The sequence below is a fragment of the Lissotriton vulgaris genome, unplaced genomic scaffold, assembly GCF_964263255.1.
Source record: "Lissotriton vulgaris unplaced genomic scaffold, aLisVul1.2 SCAFFOLD_1061, whole genome shotgun sequence".
In the NCBI taxonomy this organism is placed as follows: Eukaryota; Metazoa; Chordata; class Amphibia; order Caudata; family Salamandridae; genus Lissotriton; species Lissotriton vulgaris.
Genome location: NW_028255006.1, coordinates 11,583 through 36,938, shown reverse-complemented (window position 1 = coordinate 36,938; position 25,356 = coordinate 11,583). Strand labels below are relative to the sequence as shown.

Here is a 25,356-nt window from a genome sequence, read left to right as displayed (position 1 = left end):
CTGTTTAGAGCAGGCAGACCCTGAAGCAGAGGTCAGACCCGGGACCAGGGTTCAATTCCCGACGTGGCAGGGTCTTGAGCTCAAATGTCCATGGACTCGATAATTCTCGCTTCGGTGCCTGACCTAATCATGGGTTCACACTCTGCAACTCTGGGCATTAAGCTTGCTTAATCTCCACAACGGCCCCCCGCGGCGGGATGCCTGGCTTTCACCTTGGGGATGCCCTGTAGGGGCTATCTCACAGGGAAAAAGCCAGGACGGGTTCCCAAGGCAAGCGCGGAGATACCCCTTCGGGGGTCGATTCTGGCGCTATATAAGAAACATAATAATAATAATAATAATAATATAAAAACGGTCCAAAACGAAATGCATTTTAGCATTCCATGGCCCAACTGGCCACGTGAAGACAAGGCCTCATCAACCAGACGCCGTCAGGGTAACCAAGACTGGCTAGTCTGGCACTAGCCAAGTGTAACTTCCTTTCTTTGCTTCTATTGGCTGCTGGTGGCCCCAGCACTGTGCAGTGCGCGTGACACCAGCAAGTTAGCGTGAACAGAAACATTGACCCAAAAGGACACCCCCATTCACCCTTATCTTGTGAAACACAAACACACAACATGCATGTCCTGTTCATGCATGAGGAGAGGCGAAGGGCCCCAGCTACAGGGGCCACCCTGGGGCCCTCTGTCAGCAGCCTTAGAATGGGCCATCTTCAAGGAGGAGAAACAGAGCAGGCCAAAGGCAGGGGTGGGGGCAGCACAGGGTTTCCAGCTCAGCCGAAACTGTGGCCCAGCCTGCATCATTGAACTCACTGCAGGGTGTTTGTTGACAAGACTGCCCTGAGGCGAGGAAGGCGCAAGGATGCGCGCCACTGGGGTAAAAAGCATTTTGCTGCTGGTGCGCTCCCCATCGATGAAGAAAAAAGCAGTTTTGGGGTCTACCTTTAGCTATTGTTGGATTTATTATAACTGTTATAGCGCCAAGATACTCCTTGGAGTGCATGTTGCGCTTTGTAAATATACTCAATCATTCATTACCGGCGCCAAGAGTCAGCCCTGCCGGAAGCAGAAGGCGAGAGTTTATTCCGCTCGGGTTGGGATCAGGACATTCACCCCCTTGGTTTTTCTAGCCGCCCCTTCCCATAGGAGTTGTGGCATTCCGTGGATTTTAGCAGCTGCCTTACTGCTTTATCTGTATTTATATCAGAAAAAGAAGGACCCCTTTTCAGCCAGCGTGGGCACCTGGTGCGGCTAGGGGCCCCTGTGGCCCCTCAGAAGCCTAGAAGCTTCCACATCTCGTGACCTGGCCTTTCCCGCTCAATACAATAAACTCCCTCTGGTTTTAGGGGTGGTCTTTGGGAGTTTACAGGGTTGGACCTCGGTTCCGGTATCACCCACCATTCCATGTAGCGCTTTGATATGTAAGAAGCACTTCTAGCTGCAAAGTAGTGAAAGGGGTGTACGAAGGGAGTGTTTGGCGGGCGGGGGTGCAGGGGGTGTGAAAGAGAGCTGTGCGAGGGACTGGACACGAGGTGAGGGAGAGCTGCTCCTGCCCAGCCCCCGGGGTGAGCTGAGGATGGCGGCTGCAGCCAGCACGCCAGGCCTGGCTCCGGGCCCGCAGACGGGGCCCCCCCAGGCCAGGCCTGCATTTCTGCTGACCGACCGCCGGGCCGTGAGATCATGGCTTTCCAGAAGCTTCGGCTAATGCCCCCTTTCAAAGGGCTGGGTATAAATACAGGCCCCGCCGGGCTTCGGCACGGCAGCACCGTGCATCCCGCAGCACCCTGCAGCCCTCTGCCCAGGCCTCAGCAAAGTGCAACCCCCAGACCTCAGCACCCTGCAGCCCCCAGACCTCAGCTCCCTGCAGCCCTCAGACCTCAGCACCCTGCAGGCCTCGACCCTCCACCTGGTGACCGTGCACCCTCCCTCGCCTCAAGCCGCTAGCATGGACATCACCATCCAACACCCATGGTTCAAGCGGGCCATGGGGCCCTTCTACCCTGGCCGCCTCTTCGACCAGTTCTTCGGGGAGGGCCTCCTCGACTACGAGCTCTTCCCCTTCTTCTCCTCCACCGTCAGCCCCTACTACCGCCAGTCCATGCTCCGCAACTACGTGGACTCCGGCGTCTCCGAGGTGAGTGATGGGGCCTTCTCCCGCCCCGGGGATGAGAAGCTTCGGGTTGGAACGGGGAGACTTCCTTCCTAAAGGGTGGTGGATCTACCAGGAAACTGGGAGAATTCCTACCTCAAGGGTGGTGGATCTACCAGGGAACTTGGAGACTTCCTACTATAAGGGTGGTGGATCTACCAAAGAACTGGGAGACTTCCTTCCTCAAGGGTGGTGCATCTACCAGAGAACTGGGAGACTTCCTACTATAAGGGTGGTGGACCTACCAGGGAACTGGGAGACATCCTTCCTCAAGGGTGGTGGATCTACCAGAGAACTGGGAGAATTCCTACCTCAAGGGTGCTGGACCTACCAGAGAACTGGGAGATTTCCTACCACAAGGGTGGTGTTTACTGGAGAACTGGGAGACATCATACCTCAAGGGGGGAGGGTCTACTGTAGACCAGAGAACTGGGAGATTTCCTACCTCCAGGGTTGTGGACATACCAGAGAACTGGGAGATTTCCTACCTCAAGGGTGGTGGACATACCAGAGAACTGGGAGGCTTCCTTCCTCAAGGGTGCTGGACCTACCAGAGAGCTGGGAGATTTCCTTCCTCAAGGGTGGTGGATCTACCAGAGAACTGGGAGACTTCCTTCCTCAAGGGTGGTGGATCTACCAGAGAACTGGGAGAATTCCTACCTCAAGGGTGGTGGATCTACCAGGGAACTTGGAGACTTCCTACTATAAGGGTGGTGGATCTACCAGAGAACTGGGAGACTTCCTTCCTCAAGGGTGGTGGATCTACCAGGAAACTGGGAGAATTCCTACTGTAAGGGTGGTGTTTACTGGAGAACTGGGAGACATCATACCTCAAGGGGGGAGGGTCTACTGTAGACCAGAGAACTGGGAGATTTCCTACCTCCAGGGTGGTGGACCTACCAGAGAACTGGGAGATTTCCTACCTCAAGGGTGGTGGATCTACCAGAGAGCTGGGAGATTTCCTACCTCCAGGGTTGTGGACATACCAGAGAACTGGGAGATTTCCTACCTCAAGGGTGGTGGATCTACCAGAGAGCTGGGAGATTTCCTACCTCAAGGGTGCTGGACCTACCAGAGAACTGGGAGACTTCCTTCCTCAAGGGTGGTGGATCTACCAGAGAGCTGGGAGATTTCCTACCTCAAGGGTGGTGGACATACCAGAGAACTGGGAGACTTCCTTCCTCAAGGGTGGTGGATCTACCAGAGAGCTGGGAGATTTCCTACCTCAAGGGTGCTGGACCTACTAGAGAACTGGGAGACTTCCTTCCTCAAGGGTGGTGGATCTACCAGAGAGCTGGGAGATTTCCTACCTCAAGGGTGGTGGACATACCAGAGAACTGGGAGACTTCCTTCCTCAAGGGTGCTGGACCTACCAGAGAGCTGGGAGATTTCCTTCCTCAAGGGTGGTGGATCTACCAGAGATCTGGGAGACTTCCTTCCTCAAGGGTGGTGGATCTACCAGAGAACTGGGAGACTTCCTTCCTCAAGGGTGGTGGATCTACCAGGAAACTGGGAGAATTCCTACTGTAAGGGTGGTGTTTACTGGAGAACTGGGAGACATCATACCTCAAGGGGGAGGGTCTACTGTAGACCAGAGAACTGGGAGATTTCCTACCTCCAGGGTGGTGGACCTACCAGGAAACTGGGAGAATTCCTACCTCAAGGGTGGTGGATCTACCAGGGAACTTGGAGACTTCCTACTATAAGGGTGGTGGATCTACCAGAGAACTGGGAGACTTCCTTCCTCAAGGGTGGTGGATCTACCAGGGAACTTAGAGACTTCCTACTATAAGGGTGGTGGATCTACCAGAGAACTGGGAGACTTCCTTCCTCAAGGGGGAGGGTCTACTGTAGACCAGAGAACTGGGAGATTTCCTACCTCAAGGGTGGTGGATCTACCAGGAAACTGGGAGAATTCCTACTGTAAGGGTGGTGTTTACTGGAGAACTGGGAGACATCATACCTCAAGGGGGGAGGGTCTACTGTAGACCAGAGAACTGGGAGATTTCCTACCTCAAGGGTGGTGGATCTACCAGGAAACTGGGAGAATTCCTACCTCAGGGGTGGTGGATCTACCAGGGAACTTGAAGACTTCCTACTATAAGGGTGGTGGATCTACCAGAGAACTGGGAGACTTCCTTCCTCAAGGGTGGTGGATCTACCAGGAAACTGGGAGAATTCCTACTGTAAGGGTGGTGTTTACTGGAGAACTGGGAGACATCATACCTCAAGGGGGAGGGTCTACTGTAGACCAGAGAACTGGGAGATTTCCTACCTCCAGGGTGGTGGACCTACCAGAGAACTGGGAGACTTCCTTCCTCAAGGGTGCTGGATCTACCAGAGAACTGGGAGATTTCCTTCCACCAGGGTGCTGGACCTGCCAGGGAACTGGGAGACTTCCTTCCTCAAGGGTGCTGGACCGACCAGGGAACTGGGAGACTTCCTTCCTCAAGAGTGCTGGACCTACCAGGGAACTGGGAGAATTCCATCCTCAAGTGTGGTGTTTCTACTGGAGACCTGGGAGACATCCTACCTCAAGGGGGGAGGGACTCTACTGGAGAACTGGGAGACATCCTACCTCAAGGGTGATGTGTCTACGGTGGACAGGAGAACTGGGAGACATCCTACCTCAAGGGTGGTGTGTCTACGGTGGACAGGAGAACTGGGGGACATCCTACCTCAAGGGTGATGTGTCTACGGTGGACAGGAGAACTGGGAGACATCCTACCTCAAGGGTGGTGTGTCTACGGTGGACAGGAGAACTGGGAGGCATCCTACCTCAAGGGTGGTGTGTCTACGGTGGACAGGTGAACTGGGAGGCATCCTACCTCAAGGGTGGTGTGTCTACGGTGGACAGGAGAACTGGGAGACATCCTACCTCAAGGGTGGTGTGTCTACGGTGGACAGGAGAACTGGGAGGCTTCCTACCTCAAGGGTGGTGTGTCTACGGTGGACAGGAGAACTGGGAGGCTTCCTACCTCAAGGGTGGTGTGTCTACGGTGGACAGGAGAACTGGGAGACATCCTACCTCAAGGGTGGTGTGTCTACGGTGGACAGGAGAACTGGGAGACATCCTACCTCAAGGGTGGTGTGTCTACGGTGGACAGGAGAACTGGGAGACATCCTACCTCAAGGGTGGTGTGTCTACGGTGGACAGGAGAACTGGGAGGCTTCCTACCTCAAGGGTGGTGTGTCTACGGTGGACAGGAGAACTGGGAGACATCCTACCTCAAGGGTGGTGTGTCTACCGTGGACAGGAGAGCTGGGAGACATCCTACCTCAAGGGTGGTGTGTCTAGGGTGGACAGGAGAACTGGGAGATATCCTACCTCAAGGGCGGTGTGTCTTCCAATAAACTGAGAGACTTCCTAACCTTAGAGTGGTGGACCCTATCAAGGAACTTGAAGAATTTTGACGTCAAGGGTGGCGGGTTTAACAAGGAACTAGGCGGCTTCATACCTAAACTATGGTGACCCTACCAATAAACTGGGAGACGTCCAACCTCAAGGGCGGAGACTTCCTATCTGAAGGGTGGTGGGTCCACCAAGGAAGTGGGAGGGGTCCCACCTCAAGGACGCTTTGATGGATGAACGGCAAGGCTTCCTGTCATAGACCGTTCAAGTGAGGACGGTGGGCCTGAGACAATACAGGTCTCATGAATGACAGTGGGTCTAGAAAGAAAACCTGGAAACCTAATGCCCCAAGACTGGTGAGCAAAGCAGAGGACAGGAGCCACTTCCTGGCCAGGGACTGTGGGTCCAGGAGGAAGCGTGCTGACCTCCACTGTAGGATGGTGAGGCTAGGGTGCTTTACAGAGAGACTTGAAGTCAAGATGGCTGACGGAGGGGAATCATAAGGTCGTCCGGTAGATCTGGCGGACTTCTTGCTTGTGTGGATGGCCAGAGAGCCCACAGGTGAGTTGCCGCGCTCTATAAATGTTTGATTGATTGAGAGAGGAACTGGAAGGCTTTCTGTTTGGGTAGGTAGGCCTTTGGAGAACTTGGAGACTTCCTAAAAAGACAGAGGCAGAACCTAGAGACACCCGATCAAAGATGGCGGCCAAGGAGAGAACCAATAGAATTTCGCCCCCAGTATAGGTAGACATGGAGGGTGGTCTAGAGAGACTGCCTGTGAAGGGGAGCAGCCATCTGACGACCAGTGTTGTGTTCCTAGTACGGGCAGCCTAGACTAGGGTGGACAGACCATGCCAAGCGACCTACACTGCAAGGATGGCTGGCCAGGTTGGGACCCGACTAGACTTTCTGACACGATGAGGCTTGTCGAGAAGGACGGTGTCTGGGGAGGGGAGTGACTTGGTGACATCCTGTTGAGGAAGGTGGAACATGGTAAGTGCTGGTGCCCTGGGGAGCCAAGGAGACATGCTGTCAATGCTGGGGCTCCAATAATAATTAGGTGGGGTCTTCGGGCTCCCACAATGATTAACAGTGGGCCCCAAGAAGTCACAAGGTTAAGAACCACCACTTCAGAGCACTTCAGTGTCCTGGAAGGCCTCTGGCAGACTCACATGCAAGGCGGGTAGGGCTGGGGCAGAGTCGGCTGCGTGCCGGGCAGATGTGTTCAAACCAACCGAGCCAAAGAATATTCTAGAAGGCCAAGGGCGGAGGTATCCAAGAAACGATCATCTTTGAATTATGTGCCGGGTTCCTTTCATCGCCAGTTTTCAACACTTTACAGTAAAGATCTAGTTTTGATGCCTTTTTTGAAACCTAAAGCTGGTCTTTTACCTGGCATGGTCTTTGGCCCACACTTCCTAGAGCAGGGACCACGCACATGACCCCCAGTGAAGCCTTTTACGTCATAGGTGTGCTCCTGAGCATGATGAAAATAGACGTGAAGAGGGATCCCATGGATATGTCCACCTGTAGGCCTCAAAGCGCCCCATCCGAAGAACCCTCCTTATGTAGAACCACGTGACATGCCTCTTTGCCAGCAAACATTGCATTTATAGGCAATTAATGTGACCCTCAGGTTGCTGAGAAGACTTGCTGCTTTCCAGCTTTATTTTTGGTTCAATATGTACATGGGTCTAGCGAAACATGAAGATATATATGGGATAAAGTACCCCCTGCCGCACATTATAAGTATATTACAAGTCACAGAGGAGTTCCATAACCAGGGGCGTAGCTTCAGGGGTAATGTTTGGGGTGTGACCCCCCCCCCCAAATAAATAAGTTCTTGGCTTGTTAGTTGAGTCAGTGGGCGTTGAGCCGGGTCTGCTGTGTCTGTCTCAATGTTCCTCATCGTGCATCAAGAATAAAAGACAAACCAGTGACATTTGGTGTAAAACAGGAGAGAGAGGCAGAGATATAGATCTGATGGCTGGATTTAAAAATGTGAAACCAGTGAACCAGGAATCAACACCCCCTTCTCTGCTTCTCCAAACTGTGTGAGCTTAGGCAAACATTTTATTTCACCGAGCCTCTTTATTTCACATATGAGAGCCCTTAAATACCTGGGCCCTTATTTATGAGGCCTTGCATCAGTTTTGCGCCGCCGGTACGTCACTTTTTGTGACGCACCAGCGGCGTAAAATATGCGCCTTGTTGCGCCATATTTAAAAAGTGACGCATCTAGGTAGATGCGTCACTTTTTAAACCTCTGCGCCACATTATACCTGCGTCAGGTATAATGTATGCAGAGGGGGCGTTCCCCCGCAAAAAGGCTTGTAATAGTGACGCAGTGAAATCTATGAGATATGCGATACCTCAAAACCCACAGTTTTTTTAGTTGGGAAATTTGAGATTCACCCTTCCCCCATATCTCGGAGACTAAACTATACCTCTGTCCAAGACCATATAGAGGAACAGGGCCAAAGGCTGAGCTCCTTTCTAAGGGTTTGGAACTCTGAGTATTGCAGAATCCCATCTATCAATGGGTAATCCACTCGCTTCACACTCAGTAACAGGTCCACAAACCTCGTATCCTTTTAGATTCTGCCCCTCCACTCGCAGAAGACACACCAATGGGCTGAATTTGCACCTAGATCAATGCTTTTACCAATAGCATCTAGCTTCTATCCAGAATGTATTAACCTCGCTGCAGGTTCAAGACCTGTGGAGGAAATCCGTACCACGTCATCGCTTGGGGGAAAACAAGGAGTTAACGCAATCTGGGGCTGGAGTCTCTGAAAGTGGATTATTTAGTGATTGTAGTTGAGAAACATCTCTGTTGGTGGATGCACACTCCCAGAAGGCCCTTGGGCCTCGATGTCACCTCCTTCTCTCTCCCTCTGGGCGGTGTTTGGAATGTATTGCTCAGGGTCACCTCCTCAAAGCACCTAAGTCCCGTCGACTGACATCGGTGTGACTGCGCCTGGCGCACAGTAGAGGTGGGTGAGCCAACAGATTAACAGGGAGAGCCGAGCCAGGGCCGAGCCAAGGGTCTGCCTTGGCCCTAAGAGCCTGCGCAGGAGCCGCGCCCTGAAAACACTTGCCATGTGAATCAGGCAAACAATGTAAAATACAACGAAATCTCTTCAAAATGAAAACAAATATATATTTTGTTTACAGGTGGAACCTCAGTACATCAGATTATATCACTGCATTGAGAACTATTTATTATCATTTAAAATGTTTACGCATCAATTAAAAAAGTTCCCTGCCCTAGTCTCTTCACAACGCCAAAAATGAACTAACAGGTCTGTCCGCGGTTATGTGGCCCCGATATTTGGTGGATATTTTTATTACAGACCGAGCAACACTACGGTCTATTAAACAAAACACGCAGGATTGCCCTCCTGCACCCCCTTGATTCACCCCAAACCTCTTTCTACTGTTATGATCTTCCTAATCACCCCTTCTAGACTCTTCACTCCTGCATCCCTCCTCTGACCCCTACCCAGCCTCATCTACTACTATTGTCTCCCAAATAACACTTTCAAGACCCCTCCCTCCTCGAGCCCTCCTTTACCCTTTTAAATCCAACTGACAGATGCATATGCCCACCACCCAAATGAGTGAGTGCAGTTCAAATGCAAGGAATCCCACGGACACTGAGGGCGCCGGGTTCATATGTTCCATCCCTACACCTGAGGGCCTCTGGGCATACATTCCCTCTTAAGGGCCTCTAGGTGTCTATGCTCCACCCCTGGGCTTGGTCCCTACACTGAGGGTCTTTAGGGCATTAATGTCCCATCCCTACCCATGGCCCCTTCACTGAGAGTACCAGGATGTATATAATCCAACCCATAGGATTTATTTTTACACAGAGGATCCCAGGGCAGACATTTTCCATATTTCGAAGAACTGAGGAGACAGTGGAAACTTCCTAGTTACAGCACCTAACTCAAAACACCCAAAACAAATTCAAAACAAGCCCTAGATAGTTTATATGGGCGAGATGTGTGCACACTGGTTAACACCCACTGTCACAGTGATAGTTCATCCAAGAACTCAGTAAATTAATACATAAGAGCACAGGTGCACCACATAAATCCAGAGTTACAGTATCAATAATCACAGACGTAGGTTTCTCTTAGTTGCGATTTTCTTTATTCCAAAAAAGAAGGTGTACAGCCAAAACACGGGTGCTTGCAGCCGACGCGTTTCGTCCTTTTGGGACTTCTTCAGGGCAAGATCTTTTAAGTTTGTGCGTATACGATGGAGAATTTCTTTGCGAATGGGCGTGTCCAAACGATCTTTAAATGGGAAGTATTGAGAAGCCAAAGAGTCGTCTATGTGCGCAGATAGGGAGTCACAGTGTATATAGTATTCAAAGTTTTTCAAGATTCTGCAAGTAATCCTCGCTAATTATAGTATGAGTTAGAATTCAGAGGAGGGTAGACTGAAGGATAAATATTCCATCAGGGATGACTCTTGATAAAGCGTGAAAATCACCACATCCTCCTCCTTAGTACCGCATCGTGTGAAAGTTCGGCTTCCTTCCCGGGCAAAGGGCGTATTCTTATGTATTAATGGACATTTTCCATACATAGCTCCCTACTTGTCCTGAGAGTGCTTGGGGACATTTGTTATGTGTATATATTTGGCCCCTGCACTGAGGGCTCCTAAGCTTCTGTGTTCCGTTTCGCTGATTTGTCCCTTCTCTGGGGGCACCAGGGCATCCCTGCACCCCCTCTAGGCTGAGGACTGAGGGCTCCAGTCATGTATGTTCCATGTTTTGAGGGCTGAGGCAAGGTCGGTCAGAAGGAGACATCAGGCATGGTCACAGGTCAGGCAGGAGATCACTTTTGCCTGACTCTCCCCCCTGCCCCACATCCATGGATGCTCTGGGCCAGGCAGTCAGGCGCTCCACTCTGTAGTCTGTACCCGGAGGTCAGGCAACACCTTTGGAAACATGTTGTGTCATTTACTCAATGTTTATTAAGTACCTCATCTTTCATGGGCACTGGTGTCAGCAGAGTGACGTCATGATGGGTTCTGACCCTCTACTGTCCTCTTGTACCTGCAGGTGAGGTCTGACCGCGACAAGTTCCAGATCTACCTGGATGTCAAGCACTTCGCGCCAGAAGACCTAAGTGTCAAGATCCTGGACGACTACGTGGAGATCCATGGAAAGCACAGCGACCGGCAGGTAGGAGGCCAAGCCTCTGAGCGAGCGCAGTAAGCACAATGAGTGACAGGCTGGAGGCCACGCCTCTGAGCGAGCGCAGTAAGCACAATGAGTGACAGGCTGGCGGCCACGCCTCTGAGCGAGCGCAGTAAGCACAATGAGTGACAGGCTGGAGGCCACGCCTCTGAGCGAGCGCAGTAAGCACAATGAGTGACAGGCCGGAGGCCACGCCTCTGAGCGAGCGCAGTAAGCACAATGAGTGACGGGCTGGAGGCCACGCCTCTGAGCGAGGGCAGTAAGCACAATGAGTGACAGGCCGGAGGCCACACCTCTGAGCGAGGACAGTAAGCACAACGAGTGACGGGCTGGAGGCCACACCTCTGAGCGAGGGCAGTAAGCACAACGAGTGACGGGCTGGAAACCACGCCTCTGAGCGAGCGCAGTAAGCACAATGAGTGTCAGGCTGGAGGCCACGCCCTTGAGCAAGCGCAGTAAGCACAGCGACCGGCAGGTAGGAGGCCACGCCTCTGAGCGAGCGCAGTAAGCACAATGAGTGACAGGCTGGAGGCCACGCCTCTGAGCGAGCGCAGTAAGCACAATGAGTGACAGGCTGGAGGCCACGCCCCTGAGCGAGCGCAGTAAGCTCAATGAGTGTCAGGCTGGAGGCCAGGCCTCTGAGCGAGCGCAGTAAGCACAATGAGTGTCAGGCTGGAGGCCAGGCCTCTGAGCGAGCGCAGTAAGCACAATGAGTGTCAGGCTGGAGGCCACGCCTCTGAGCGAGCGCAGTAAGCACAATGAGTGTCAGGCTGGAGGCCACGCCTCTGAGCGAGCGCAGTAAGCACAATGAGTGTCAGGCTGGAGGCCAGGCCTCTGAGCGAGCGCAGTAAGCACAATGAGTGTCAGGCTGGAGGCCACGCCTCTGAGCGAGCGCAGTAAGCACAATGAGTGTCAGGCTGGAGGCCAGGCCTCTGAGCGAGCGCAGTAAGCACAATGAGTGACAGGCTGGAGGCCACGCCTCTGAGCGAGCGCAGTAAGCACAATGAGTGTCAGGCTGGAGGCCACGCCTCTGAGCGAGCGCAGTAAGCACAAAGAGTGTCAGGCTGGAGGCCAGGCCTCTGAGCGAGCGCAGTAAGCACAATGAGTGTCAGGCTGGAGGCCACGCCTCTGAGCGAGCGCAGTAAGCACAATGAGTGACAGGCTGGATGCCACGCCTCTGAGCGAGCGCAGTAAACACAATGAGTGACAGGCCGGAGACCACGCCTCTGAGCGAGCACAGTAAGCACAATGAGTGACTGGTGGGACCCCTGGTGAGGGCATGCGCAGCAAGAGCAACGAGTGGCAGGTCGAAGTCTAGGTCCCTAACCAGGGGTCCCAAGAGACAGGAAGGAGGACACACCAGCCACAGTTAGAGATCCATGGAAATCGCAGAGCGCCAGGTAGTGCGTTTACCACAGTGAGTGGCAAGCAAGAGGGCAGGCAGCTAAGCAAACGCAGCATTCACTGCAAGCGCAGCAAAGGACAGGCATGAGGTCTGGCTGCTGAGTAAGCTCAGTGAGCATAGATAGTGACAAGATGGAGGTTAGGCCGCTGAGCAAGTGCAGCAAGTGTACTGATGGAAGCCACGCTACTGAGCAAGCGCAGTAATCACAGCAAGTAACAAGTAAGAGGCCAGGGTGCTGAGCAAAAGCGTTCTCACACCTCGACCGCTGCAGTGATTTTTGACTTGTCTGACCTTTCTCATGGGTGCACTCCGACCATTTGCCGCCTTCATACTGTTTCTACCATCGCTGACACACTGTCTCTTCTTCTGCAGGATGACCATGGGTATGTCTCGCGAGAGTTCCACCGCCGCTACCGCCTGCCCGCCAGCGTGGACCAGTCCTCCATCACCTGCTCCCTGTCCACTGATGGCATGCTGACCTTCTCGGGCACCAAGATGCAGTCCAGCTTGGACTCCAGCCACGGAGAGAGGCCCATACCTGTTTCGCGAGATGAGAAGCCCGCCTCTGCCCAATCCTCTTAGGCGGAGCAGATCCCCACTCCCACCTCCGAGACGTGACGGAAGATGAGCGACAGGCCAGGGATAGGGGCAGGGGTGTATTTTGTGTGTTCTTTTGTGGAAAGGGGCAGCTGGGTGGAGTTGGGCAGAGACGGGGAGCAGTCCGGGGCCACCTTGGAAGCTTCAAATGAGGTGGGGTGGTATATGCATCATGAGGGGAGGCCTGGAAAGTGGCCTACAAAAATGTTGACCCGTTAGCAGGGAGGTGGAATCCCCAGGACACTCAGCAGTTGTAGGATTGCTACCTCCAGAAAAAAAACTCTATGGAAAGAGGAAGCACATTAGGAGGACTGTAGGATAGAGGTATGTGGGTGATGAACCACAGTCCTCTCTGTGCATTGTCCAGGAAGTGAAGGGGCGTGTGGTATTTAATCGGCTGAGGGCATCAGATCTCCAGCCCAACGCCATTGCAAAAGACCCACAAGCAGGCAGCTCTGGCCCACCAAGAGGGAAAAGGAGCTTGCCCTTTTAAGACAACACCCTCATCCTGCCAGGGTTCAACCAAGCTCTGAAGCTTCTGAAGGTTCCTGGCTCTCCCCACCTGCCAGTATCTCAAAACCATTGCGCCAACCTCTTGTAGTGAATCCCCAATCTGCTGCTATCTGCCAACTCCACTAGTGGCTGTCAATAAAGATGTGTCAAATGAAACACTCCTGCTGTGTTGTGTTCTTTTGTGCATTCTTTCCAACTGGCACCCACTGAGGTATCACACTTTTGTGAGACATGCTTTCCACGTTGTCGTCTTCTGTGTCGTCCATTCCTGCGCTATCCGGGTCATATTTGGCAGCCTCATCCTCTTGTGTTTCATCCTTTCCCTGATTGTCTTATTCTTAACGTTCCTTTTCTATCTTTTGTGTGTCCATGTCTCCCTTTCTGTCTCATCCTCTTCCATGTCCACCTCATATCTTCTTGTCTTCATTGTTGTCCTCGTCCATGCCGCACTTTCTGTCTCATCCTCTTCTATGTCCGCCTCATGTGTCCTCTTCTAGTGACCTTCTTCTGTCTTGTCATTCTCTTCCAGACCATACATGATGGTGATGTTATTATCTATCTTCTCTCCCATTTCCTTCTTTTCATCTTCTGTCTAGTGACCTTCTTCTGTCTTGTCCTCTTGATTTCCTGCTCTTCTGTATCTTTCTCGTCTTCCTTGTTCATGTCAACCTCATCTGTGTTGTCCTCTTTCCTTTTGTTCTCTTCCTCACTGTCCTCTCCTGGATCCTCCTCTTCCATGTTGGCATCTTCCATGTCATCCTTTATGTTGTCTTCCTCATAGTTGTCCCTTACTCTTTCACCCTCTTCCACATTGTCTTCCCCTTTATTCTCCTCTTTTTGCTGTCCGTTTCCCTCGCCCGATGATTCGCTTCCAGAACGACTTCCACCATTTTGTCCTTTTCCATACTTACCTCTTCTGTGTGGTTGTCTTCTGTGTTGACCTCATCACCATGTCTGTGTTACCTTTTCATGTGTCTCTATGAATGTGCTGACCTCTTACATTTGTAGTCTAATGCATTGTCCTCGCCTGTGTCTTCTTCTGTGTGGTCTTTGTCTCTGTTGTCTTCTTCCACTGTACCCTCTTCTGCATTGTCTTCTCCCATCTCCTCATCTTCCATGATGTCCTTCCTACCCATCTCCACCTCAAGTTCACCTCATCTGTCATTCTTTTCTTTTTTGGGCTCTTCCACATCATTGTCTTCTGCATCTTCATCTTCTGTGTTGTCTTTGTCTGTGTTGTCTTTGTCTCTATTGTCGCCTTCCACTGTACCCTCTTCTGACTTGTCTTCCTCCGTCTCCTCATCTTCCATGATGTCCTTCCTACCCATCTCCACCTAATGTCCACCTCATCTGTCATTCTTTTCTGTTTTGGTCTCTTACACGTCATTGTCTTCAGCATCTTCATCTTCTGTGCTGTCTTTGTCTCTGTCATCTTCTTCCACTGTACCCTCTTCTGCCTTGTCTTCTTCCTTCTCCTCATTTTCCATGATGTCCTTCCTACCCATCTCCACCTAATGTCCCCCTCATCTGTCATTATTTTCTGTTTCGGTCTCTTCCACCTCATCGTCTTCTGCATCTTCATCTTCTGTGTTGTCTTTGTCTCTGTTGTCTTCTTCCACTGTACCCTCTTCTAACTTGTCTTCTTCCGTCTCCTCATCTTCCATGATGTCCTTCCTACCCATCTCCACCTAATGTCCACCTCATCTGTCATTCTTTTCTGTTTCGGTCTCTTCCACCTCATCGTCTTCTAAATCTTCATCTTCTATGTTGTCTTTGTCTCTGTTGTCTTTTTCCACTATACCCTCTTCTGCATTGTCTTCTCCCATCTCCTCATCTTCCATGATGTCCTTCCTACCCATCTCCACCTCAAGTCCACCTCATATGTCATTCTTTTCTTTTTTGGGCTCTTCCACATCATCGTCTTCTGCATCTTCATCTTCTGTGTTGTCTTAGTCTCTGTTGTTTTCTTCCACTGTACCCTCCTCTGCCTTGTCTTCTTCTATCTCATCATCTTCCATGATGTCCTTCCTACCCATCTCCACCTCATGTCCACCTCATTTGTCATTATTTTCTGTTTCGGTCTCTTCCACCTCATCGTCTTCTGCATCTTCATCTTCTGTGTTGTCTTTGTCTGTGTTGTCTTTGTCTCTGTTGTCGCCTTCCACCGTACCCTCTTCTGCCTTGTCTTCCTCCGTCTCCTCATCTTCCATGATGTCCTTCCTACCCATCTCCACCTAATGTCCACCTCATCTGTCATTCTTTTCTGTTTTGGTCTCTTCCACGTTATTGTCTTCAGCATCTTCATCTTCTGTGTTGTCTTTGTCTCTGTCGTCTTCTTTCACTGTACCCTCTTCTGCCTTGTCTTCTTCCATCTCCTCATCTTCCATGATGTCCTTCCTACCCATCTCCACCTAATGTCCACCTCATCTGTCATTATTTTCTGTTTCGGTCTCTTCCACCTCATCGTCTTCTGCATCTTCATCTTCTGTGTTGTCTTTGTCTCTGTTGTCTTCTTCCACTGTACCCTCTTCTAACTTATCTTCTTCCGTCTCCTCATCTTCCATGATGTCCTTCCTACCCATCTCCACCTAATGTCCACCTCATCTGTCATTCTTTTCTGTTTCGGTCTCTTCCACCTCATCGTCTTCTAAATCTTCATCTTCTATGTTGTCTTTGTCTCTGTTGTCTTTTTCCACTATACCCTCTTCTGCATTGTCTTCTCCCATCTCCTCATCTTCCATGATGTCCTTCCTACCCATCTCCACCTCAAGTCCACCTCATATGTCATTCTTTTCTTTTTTGGGCTCTTTCACATCATCGTCTTCTGCATCTTCATCTTCTGTGTTGTCTTAGTCTCTGTTGTTTTCTTCCACTGTACCCTCCTCTGCCTTGTCTTCTTCTATCTCATCATCTTCCATGATGTCCTTCCTACCCATCTCCACCTCATGTCCACCTCATTTGTCATTATTTTCTGTTTCGGTCTCTTCCACCTCATCGTCTTCTGCATCTTCATCTTCTGTGTTGTCTTTGTCTGTGTTGTCTTTGTCTCTGTTGTCGCCTTCCACCGTACCCTCTTCTGCCTTGTCTTCCTCCGTCTCCTCATCTTCCATGATGTCCTTCCTACCCATCTCCACCTAATGTCCACCTCATCTGTCATTCTTTTCTGTTTTGGTCTCTTCCACGTTATTGTCTTCAGCATCTTCATCTTCAGTGTTGTCTTTGTCTCTGTCGTCTTCTTCCACTGTACCCTCTTCTGCCTTGTCTTCTTCCATCTCCTCATCTTCCATGATGTCCTTCCTACCCATCTCCACCTAATATCCACCTCATCTGTCATTATTTTCTGTTTCGGTCTCTTCCACCTCATCGTCTTCTGCATCTTCATCTTCTGTGTTGTCTTTGTCTCTGTCGTCTTCTTCCACTGTACCCTCTTCTAACTTGTCTTCTTCCGTCTCCTCATCTTCCATGATGTCCTTCCTACCCATCTCCACCTAATGTCCACCTCATCTGTCATTCTTTTCTGTTTCGGTCTCTTCCACCTCATCGTCTTCTAAATCTTCATCTTCTATGTTGTCTTTGTCTCTGTCGTCTTTTTCCACTGTACCCTCTTCTGCATTGTCTTCTCCCATCTCCTCATCTTCCATGATGTCCTTCCAACCCATCTCCACCTCAAGTTCACCTCATCTGTCATCCTTTTGTTTTGGGCTCTTCCACATCATCGTCTTCTGCATCTTCATCTTCTGTGTTGTCTTTGTCTCTGTTGTTTTCTTCCACTGTACCCTCCTCTGCCTTGTCTTCTTCTATCTCATCATCTTCCATGATGTCCTTCCTACCCATCTCCACCTCATGTCCACCTCATTTGTCATTCTTTTCTGTTTCGGTCTCTTACACCTCATCGTCTTCTGCATCTTCATCTTCTGTGTTGTCTTTGTCTGTGTTGTCTTTGTCTCTGTTGTCGCCTTCCACCGTACCCTCTTCTGCCTTGTCTTCCTCCATCTCCTCATCTTCCATGATGTCCTTCCTACCCATCTCCACCTAATGCCCACCTCATCTGTCATTCTTTTCTGTTTTGGTCTCTTCCACGTTATCGTCTTCAGCATCTTCATCTTCTGTGTTGTCTTTGTCTCTGTCGTCTTCTTCCACTGTATCCTCTTCTGCCTTGTCTTCTTCCATCTCCTCATCTTCCATGATGTCCTTCCTACCTATCTCCACCTAATGTCCACCTCATCTGTCATTCTTTTCTGTTTCTGTCTCTTCCACCTCATCGTCTTCTGCATCTTCATCTTCTGTGTTGTCTTTGTCTCTGTCGCCTTCTTCCACTGTACCCTCTTCTAACTTGTCTTCTTCCATCTCCTCATCTTCCATGATGTCCTTCCTACCCATCTCCACCTAATGTCCACCTCATCTGTCATTCTTTTCTGTTTCGGTCTCTTCCACGTCATCGTCTTCTGCATCTTCATTTTCTGTGTTGTCTTTGTCTCTGTTGTCTTCTTCCACTGTGCCCTCTTCTGCCTTGTCTTTCTCCGCCTCCTCATCTTCCATGATGTCCTTCCTACCCATCTCCACCTCAAGTCCCCTCATCTGTCATTCTTTTCTGTTTTGGTCTCTTCCACGTCATCGTCTTCTGCATCTTCATCTTCTGTGTTGTCTTTGTCTCTGTTGTTTTCCTCCACTGTACCCTCCTCTGCCTTGTCTTCTTCTGTCTCCTCATCTCCCATGATGTCCTTCCTACCCATCTCCACCTCATGTCCACCTCATCTGTCATTTTTTTCTGTTTCGGTCTCTTCCACCTCATCGTCTTCTGCATCTTCATCTTCTGTGTTGTCTTTGTCTACGTTGTATTCTTCCACTGTACCCTCTTCTGCCTTGTCTCCGTCCTTCTCCTCATCTTCCATGATGTCCTTCCTACCCATCTCCGCTTAATGTCCACCTCATCTGTCATTCTTTTCCGTATCGGTCTCTTCCACCTCATCGTCTTCTGCTTCTTCATCTTCTGTGTAGTACTTATGTTAGTCTTTGTAGGTGTCATTGTCTTCCATATCACCGATAACGTAGTGTTACCTTCCACGTTGTGCACTCCATTCCATCCTATTCATGTCGTTGTCCTTCATGTGTCGTGGTCCGGCGACTGCTTTGTCTCCAAGGGCTGATGGACATCAGACTTGGCCCTTGTATTGAGCAAGTGAGCACAGTGAGCAAACATGACTCTCTCCAAGAGCGCGTTCAGAGGGTGCTACACCCCAAAGAAGTGTTATAAAAATATCTGTGTAGTGAGAAGCATACATGTTTGAATATATTGGCTAAAAGCTGTTGGAATTATAGACAGTTCTGAAAGATACTCATGAAATATTACAAGAATTTGTGATCTGCCAGAGTGTTCAAGTACAGTATTCCTACAAAGTGGAAAATCTTGTATGAGCCTCCAATGACACGATCTGCCAAGTACAGGGATCAAGTCGGCGGTACATGCTGGTAGACCGCATCCATCCACTATTTTTCACTGGGTGGACGCTGTCTACCCTGCCAAGAAGTTCGGCCCCACTAAAATATGCTGAACTCATCCCAGTGTAATGTCCAGACACCAGGACACATTCAGCACGTACTCTACTTTTATTCCCAGCAGAAACATGCAGGCAGAGAGGAGGCTTTGTTATGCTCAAAACAAAGGCTGAATTTAAGGTCCAATTAAGACTCCTTTTGTTTCTGTATCTGCTATCTGGAGCCTCACTCCTTGATGCAAATGCAATGAAGGGAAACACAGGGGCACAGCTTGTTAACACTTCACAGGTACCTGAGAGAGGCCTGGCTGTGACTTTGTTCAGTCCTTGTATATAAGAGATATTCGTGCACTGTAAGAATGTCAGATGTGTTGGTCTTTCTCGTATTTACAAAAATAACAATTTCAGTACCACTCTTTTGTTTTATATCTTTTATGGTGCTACTCATCCCAATGCAGGTTATCAGAGCCCTTTACATCACAAGTACACATTATACATTAACAATAAATCCTATGTGTGTAAATAATGTACGGGTGTGTTACGTACGTCAGAGAGGGTTACAAGGTGTAGGAGTCACATGTCCTTCAAAACTCACTGTGCTATTTTAGAAGGATCACAATGCTTGAACCGCAAGTTATACAAGGATCTCTGTGTTAAGAGCAGTCACCCACTTACCTGTCTACATAACATGAAAATCTCTCATCTGCATGTTACATCATGTGCTTTGCAGCAGAGACAGTAACCTTCTCTGCTACTTTGATTCAAAACTGGGACTAAACAAACACAGATCTCTCCAGCAAATTGGTTAAACACCAGAGTTATCTTACATTCTTATTATTCCCTGAGACTTACCTGGCACACTAAGACCTCTGCAGCAGGTGCCTTAGCCCCACAGGGTATTTTAAAATGCAGACTTTTTCAACCAACTAAGCAGAACAGATTTACGGTCACGTTTCTGCTTGTTGGTAGTTTTATTGCGGCACCGTTAAAAAAAAAATGTAACGTATAAGTTACAACCCAGATTTTGCGTCGAGGTTGCGCGACACAACATCACATTTGTTAAATGCTCTTAAATGTACTTGTTATAGAACTGCTAAAGATATGAGTGAGGTCTTAAGATCTGATGTCAATGCTTGTGATGTCACTTGCTGTGAGGTTATGGGTTGTGATGCCACTTCTTGTGATGTCACATCTTGTGATGCCACGTGCAATCTCACTTGCAGTGATGTCATGCACTCTGATGTGACAAGCCAGGTCTGGTGGCTCAGTGGACTAATACTTCCACTGCAGGGGCTTGTGTTCATCCTCATTGTCACAAGCTTGAATCCTGGCAGGTCCACTCAGCCCTTCATCCATCTGAGGTCAATAATATGAGTACCATTGAGTTGGGTAACAATAAAGATCTGTTATTCAGCGCCAAGATACCTACGGGTGAACGTGTGCTTTACAAATACACATGTTATGTTATGTTATGATGATACGTGCATACTGCCTAACTTTGTCAATCCAGCAAATACTTTTTTGAGGACATGTGCACTGACCAGGGACAAAAGCAGTTTAACACAAGGTTCATCGCTCTTCAGCTGCCAGTGAACAGTTCATCATACTCTGCTGCAGTTCCTAGAATATTAATCGAAAAATGCGAATCTGCAACATGGCCGCTGAAGTACACCTGAGTCCTTCGAAGGTCAGAGGTCAGGAGTGATGGCTGGTGCTCCACCAGGACAGCTGTGTCCAGCATGGCACGGTGCCCCCTACGGGCAAGGGGGCTGTGAGGAGGCCAGAGCTGAGGCTCAGGATACCGGGGCGTGGCAGGGTACCTATTACTTCAAGCCCCAGGTATTAATGCTGCAACCATGATGACTCAATTATCCAATATAAAAACCCACATTGCCATGGCAACCTCTACAGTGCCAGGGATGAACAGCACAGTGGGAGATGGGCAAGCTACTCTGTGCAGTGTATACTGTGCCAACGTCATGCCAGACACCAAAGCTGGCCCAGAATGGAAACCACACCGCAAAGAGAGCGTTGGCGCTGCCAGGGCTTCAACAGCACCATTGAGATTGATATTTATTGGCATTTTACAGATATTCATAACTAACAGCACCACTGACAACACATGTCAGTTCCCACACTGACCAAGCATGTACAGCACTGCTGACAACACGTCAGATCCCACACTGCCCAAGCATGTACAGCACTGCTGACAACACATGTCAGACTCAAGACTACCCAAGCATGTACAGCACTGCTGACAACACATGTCAGATCCCACACTGCCCAAGCATGTACAGCACTGCTGGCAACACATGTCAGATCCCACACTGTCCAAGCATGTACAGCACTGCTGGCAACACATGTCAGACCCCACACTGCCCAAGCATGTACAGCACTGCTGGTAACACATGTCAGATCCCACACTGCCCAGGCATGTACAGCACTGATGACAACACATGTCAGATCCCACACTGCCCAAGCATGTACAGCACTGCTGATAACACATCAGACTCAACACTGCCCAAGCATGTACATCACTGCTGACAACACATGTCAGATCCCACACTGCCCAAGCATGTACAGCACTGCTGACAACACATGTCAGATCCCACACTGCCCAAACATGTACAGCACTGCTGATAACACATGTCAGATCCCACACTGCCTAGGCATGTACAGCACTGCTGACAACACATGTCAGATCCCACACTGCCCAAGCATGTACAGCACTGCTGACAACACATGTCAGATCCCACACTGCCCAAGCATGTACAGCACTGCTGGCAACACACGTCAGATCCTACACTGCCCAAGCATGTACAGCACTGCTGACAACACATGTCAGATCCCACACTGCCCAAGCATGTACAGCACTGCTGATAACACGTCATATCCCACACTGCCAAAGCATGTACAGCACTGCTGGCAACACACGTCAGATCCCATACTGCCCAAGCATGTACAGCACTGCTGACAACACATGTCAGATCCCACACTGCCCAAGCATGTACAGCACTGCTGACAACACGTCAGATCCCACACTGCCCAAGCATGTACAGCACTGCTGACAACACATGTCAGATCCCACACTGCCCAAGCATGTACAGCACTGCTGACAACACATGTCAGATCCCACACTGCCCAAGCATGTACAGCACTGCTAACAACACGTCAGATCCCACACTGCCCAAGCATGTACAGCACTGCTGGCAACACATGTCAGATCCCACACTGCCCAAGTATGTACATCACTGCTGGCAACACATGTCAGATCCCACACTGCCCAAGCATATACAGCACTGCTGGCAACACATGTCAGATCCCACACTGCCCAGGCATGTACAGCACTGATGACAACACATGTCAGATCCCACACTGCCCAAGCATGTACAGCACTGCTGATAACACGTCAGACTCAACACTGCCCAAGCATGTACATCACTGCTGACAACACATGTCAGATCCCACACTGCCCAAGCATGTACAGCACTGCTGACAACACATGTCAGATTCCACACTGCCCAAGCATGTACAGCACTGCTGATAACACATGTCAGATCCCACACTGCCTAGGCATGTACAGCACTGCTGACAACACATGTCAGATCCCACACTGCCCAAGCATGTTCAGCACTGCTGGCAACACATGTCAGATACCACACTGCCCAAGCATGTACAGCACTGCTGATAACACATGTCAGATCCCACACTGCCCAAGCATGTACAGCACTGCTGACAACACATGTCAGATCCCACACTGCCCAAGCATGTACAGCACTGTTGATAACACATATCAGATCCCACACTGCCCAAGCATGTACAGCACTGCTGACAACACATGTCAGATCCCACACTGCCCAAGCATGTACAGCACTGCTGATAACACGTCAGACTCAACACTGCCCAAGCATGTACAGCACCACTGACAACACATGTCAGATCCCACACTGCCCAAGCATGTACAGCACTGCTGGCAACACATGTCAGATCCCACACTGCCCAAGCATGTACAGCACTGCTGACAACACATGTCAGATCCCACACTGCTGAGAGAGCGCAAACTAACCAAAATGAAGAAATGCATCACACTTATACGTAGTAAGCACAAACCATGAAGAGAAATGCCATGAGTGCTGATAGTAACTACATCTATATTCTGAAATTATGTGGTTAACTTAGAGAATGCATATAGAAGTGGAACTAATGAAGACATGAGTGCAATGTATAACTTTATTAGATGTGATTAATCATGGTCCATGTTAAATGTAGCTGCTAATAGGAAGATGGCGTGCTGTGAGCACGGAAAGAGACAGGCCTCATGCATGGCCATGACAGAAGGAATCAGACTGGTATACCTTTCATTTCTTGGACCGCACTCATGTTATGATTACATTATATTATTCAGAAGGACTATATTATATAGATGTGAGTTCTTTTATTAATTCGCAAAATGTGATACTATGTGATTTTATTCAACGTGAATATTCTTGAATCTATGTTGTGCAGTTGTCAAATGCAAGATGACATACGGAAACGTAGAACGTGGTAGGCCTCAGGGCCTGAGCAAGGCGGGAGGGGGAAGGCGACTGAAATATACAATGTGGATTGCACTAATGTTTAGAATTAATGAGTGGGTTTTTGATTTACAGATGTGTTTACTGAATCAGTAGAATAAGAGTATTAACATGCTAACAATTAAAGAAGAAATCGAATATTATAAAACTGTTGTAGGGCTGGAAAGCTTTAAATGTTGATTTACACGTATTAGTCTGGAAAGGGGAATGTTGTGACGCAGGTGGAAAACCATAAGATTTGGGACTTGGCTCCAAATGTCTGTCTGGAAGAGAAAAGGGGGTATTCAATTATTAAATATGAATAGAAGCCTGTTCTTGAAATGGACCAGACATGTAGGAGGGTTCCGGAATGTTTAAGGGGTATCAGCGGGCCGGAGAAGCGTCTGGAAAGCAAGGTCGACTCTAACCGCAAGGCCTCATCATGGAAACAGCCAGAAGCTACACCACGTGAGGGGCGTCTCACGAGGGGCGTCCTAAATGTTGTTGTGATTTTGTATTAGGGACAGCACCCCTGGGTGGAGTTAGAGCAGATGCCTGAGGACCCTTAAGAGAGCGGATGGGTAGGCAGAGAGGGGTCATGACTGGAGAACTATAGGTTTTCATCAAGAGTTCGAGAGTGGGTGGCTTCCTATGGGAGTCATTCACTGCTGACACCTTTGATAGGTAGAGACCTGGTTAAGTAGGGATACCATCTAGTGCAGGGTAGGGAAAGCCTAACCTGTAATTTCTTTCCGCCTGTAATGAGCGATAGATTTCAATACGTGTCTATGCTAACGGCACTATTGTTTTTAGAACTGGTATTGATAGTTTCCGTTGTTCGTCTGAGGGCTTTCAGAGAACACGTGTATGTAGTTGGGCCCGTGTATTTGGTGAATCTCATCTTGAGATGCTTGTACTTACAACTTATAATAAACCTTTGAAAGCTAGAAGTTGTTTGTGATCCTTTGAAGCAGAGTCCTTTAATGGGGGAACTAATTTGGTAAAGATGCACTTTATTTCTCAATGACAGGCAATAAAGATTCAGTCGACCAGATCGGGGTTTTAGATCGATAGTGATAAGGTATTGATCGAAATCTCAGCCCTATCAGTTGGTAGCTATAGAGAATGGTTGCCTTCTTGAGGAAGGTGATCTAGGCCAGGTTAGATTACCCCCAGGCCCCTAGAGATTGATGATCGGAAGAACCGCCCGCGGAAGAAGGACCGGATGACGTGAGACAGAAAAGCAGCAGTATCGGTCGAGAGTGAGTATAAAGGGTCATGCGTGTTAAGATTGCGGTGTCTTGTATTGTATCTATGTTGTAATGTCTGGCGGAGTTGAATGACTGTAGAGAGACTGTGGAACAGGTTGTGAGCGCGCGCAACCGGTGGAAATCTTAGGCTCAAGGAGAGCTTAAGTGGTTCGGGTGTATCGGACACCCAGAAGTAATTATTAACCAGGGTGAAGGGGGTCATGAGGTACCAGTGACCACTCGAAGGACCAGATAAGGGGAGTGAGTGCGCGAGTAACAGACGCTGGTCGGAAGTTACTGTGTGCGTAAAGAACCTATCAGAGAGACGACAGACATCTCGTCAGTTGTGTTAATAATTACAGATAGACTGTGGACGTACAGTCGAGAGAAGTGACCGCTTGGTCGGAAGTAGTCATTTTTCGGTGTGTGAATGGGACGCATGCATGACCGCGAGGAGAGTTGAGAAAGGAGGGGTGCTGCTGCGAAGCGGAGACTAGTGACGTCAGAAGGTGCCGCGCTGGGATTGGTCGGCCGGTGAAAGACCGCGCTGCGATAGGCCAGCTAGCGAAGTCGCGCTAGGATTGGTGGATTGTCATCAGGAAGTAAACAAAGTATTCAAGCTGGAAATCTTGCGCATAATTATGAAGTGTTTTAAATGGTTAAGAGCGCTGTTTAAAAGAGAGCGCAGGGGATCGTACGAGGGGGAAGAAGCCCCGCCGGAGGGTACGCCAGCTCATTACATGGGGGTAAATGTTGGGCTGCACACGATTCTGTGGATTTCAGAGTGGAGTAAGATGACAGATGGAAATGAGGAACTCACGTTCCCGA

The 25,356-nt window shown here is 49.6% G+C and overlaps 1 protein-coding gene across 1 annotated transcript; it reads left to right on the top strand.

The window, feature by feature from the left end:
* Positions 1-1,765: 1,765 nt before the first annotated feature.
* LOC147659351 (alpha-crystallin A chain-like) lies at positions 1,766-13,386 on the top strand. Its single transcript, XM_086951821.1, has 3 exons — positions 1,766-2,133; positions 10,578-10,700; positions 12,493-13,386. The coding sequence occupies exons 1-3, from the start codon at positions 1,945-1,947 to the stop codon at positions 12,700-12,702; spliced, it is 522 nt and encodes a 173-aa protein (XP_086807947.1). The 5' UTR covers positions 1,766-1,944; the 3' UTR covers positions 12,703-13,386.
* Positions 13,387-25,356: the final 11,970 nt, after the last annotated feature.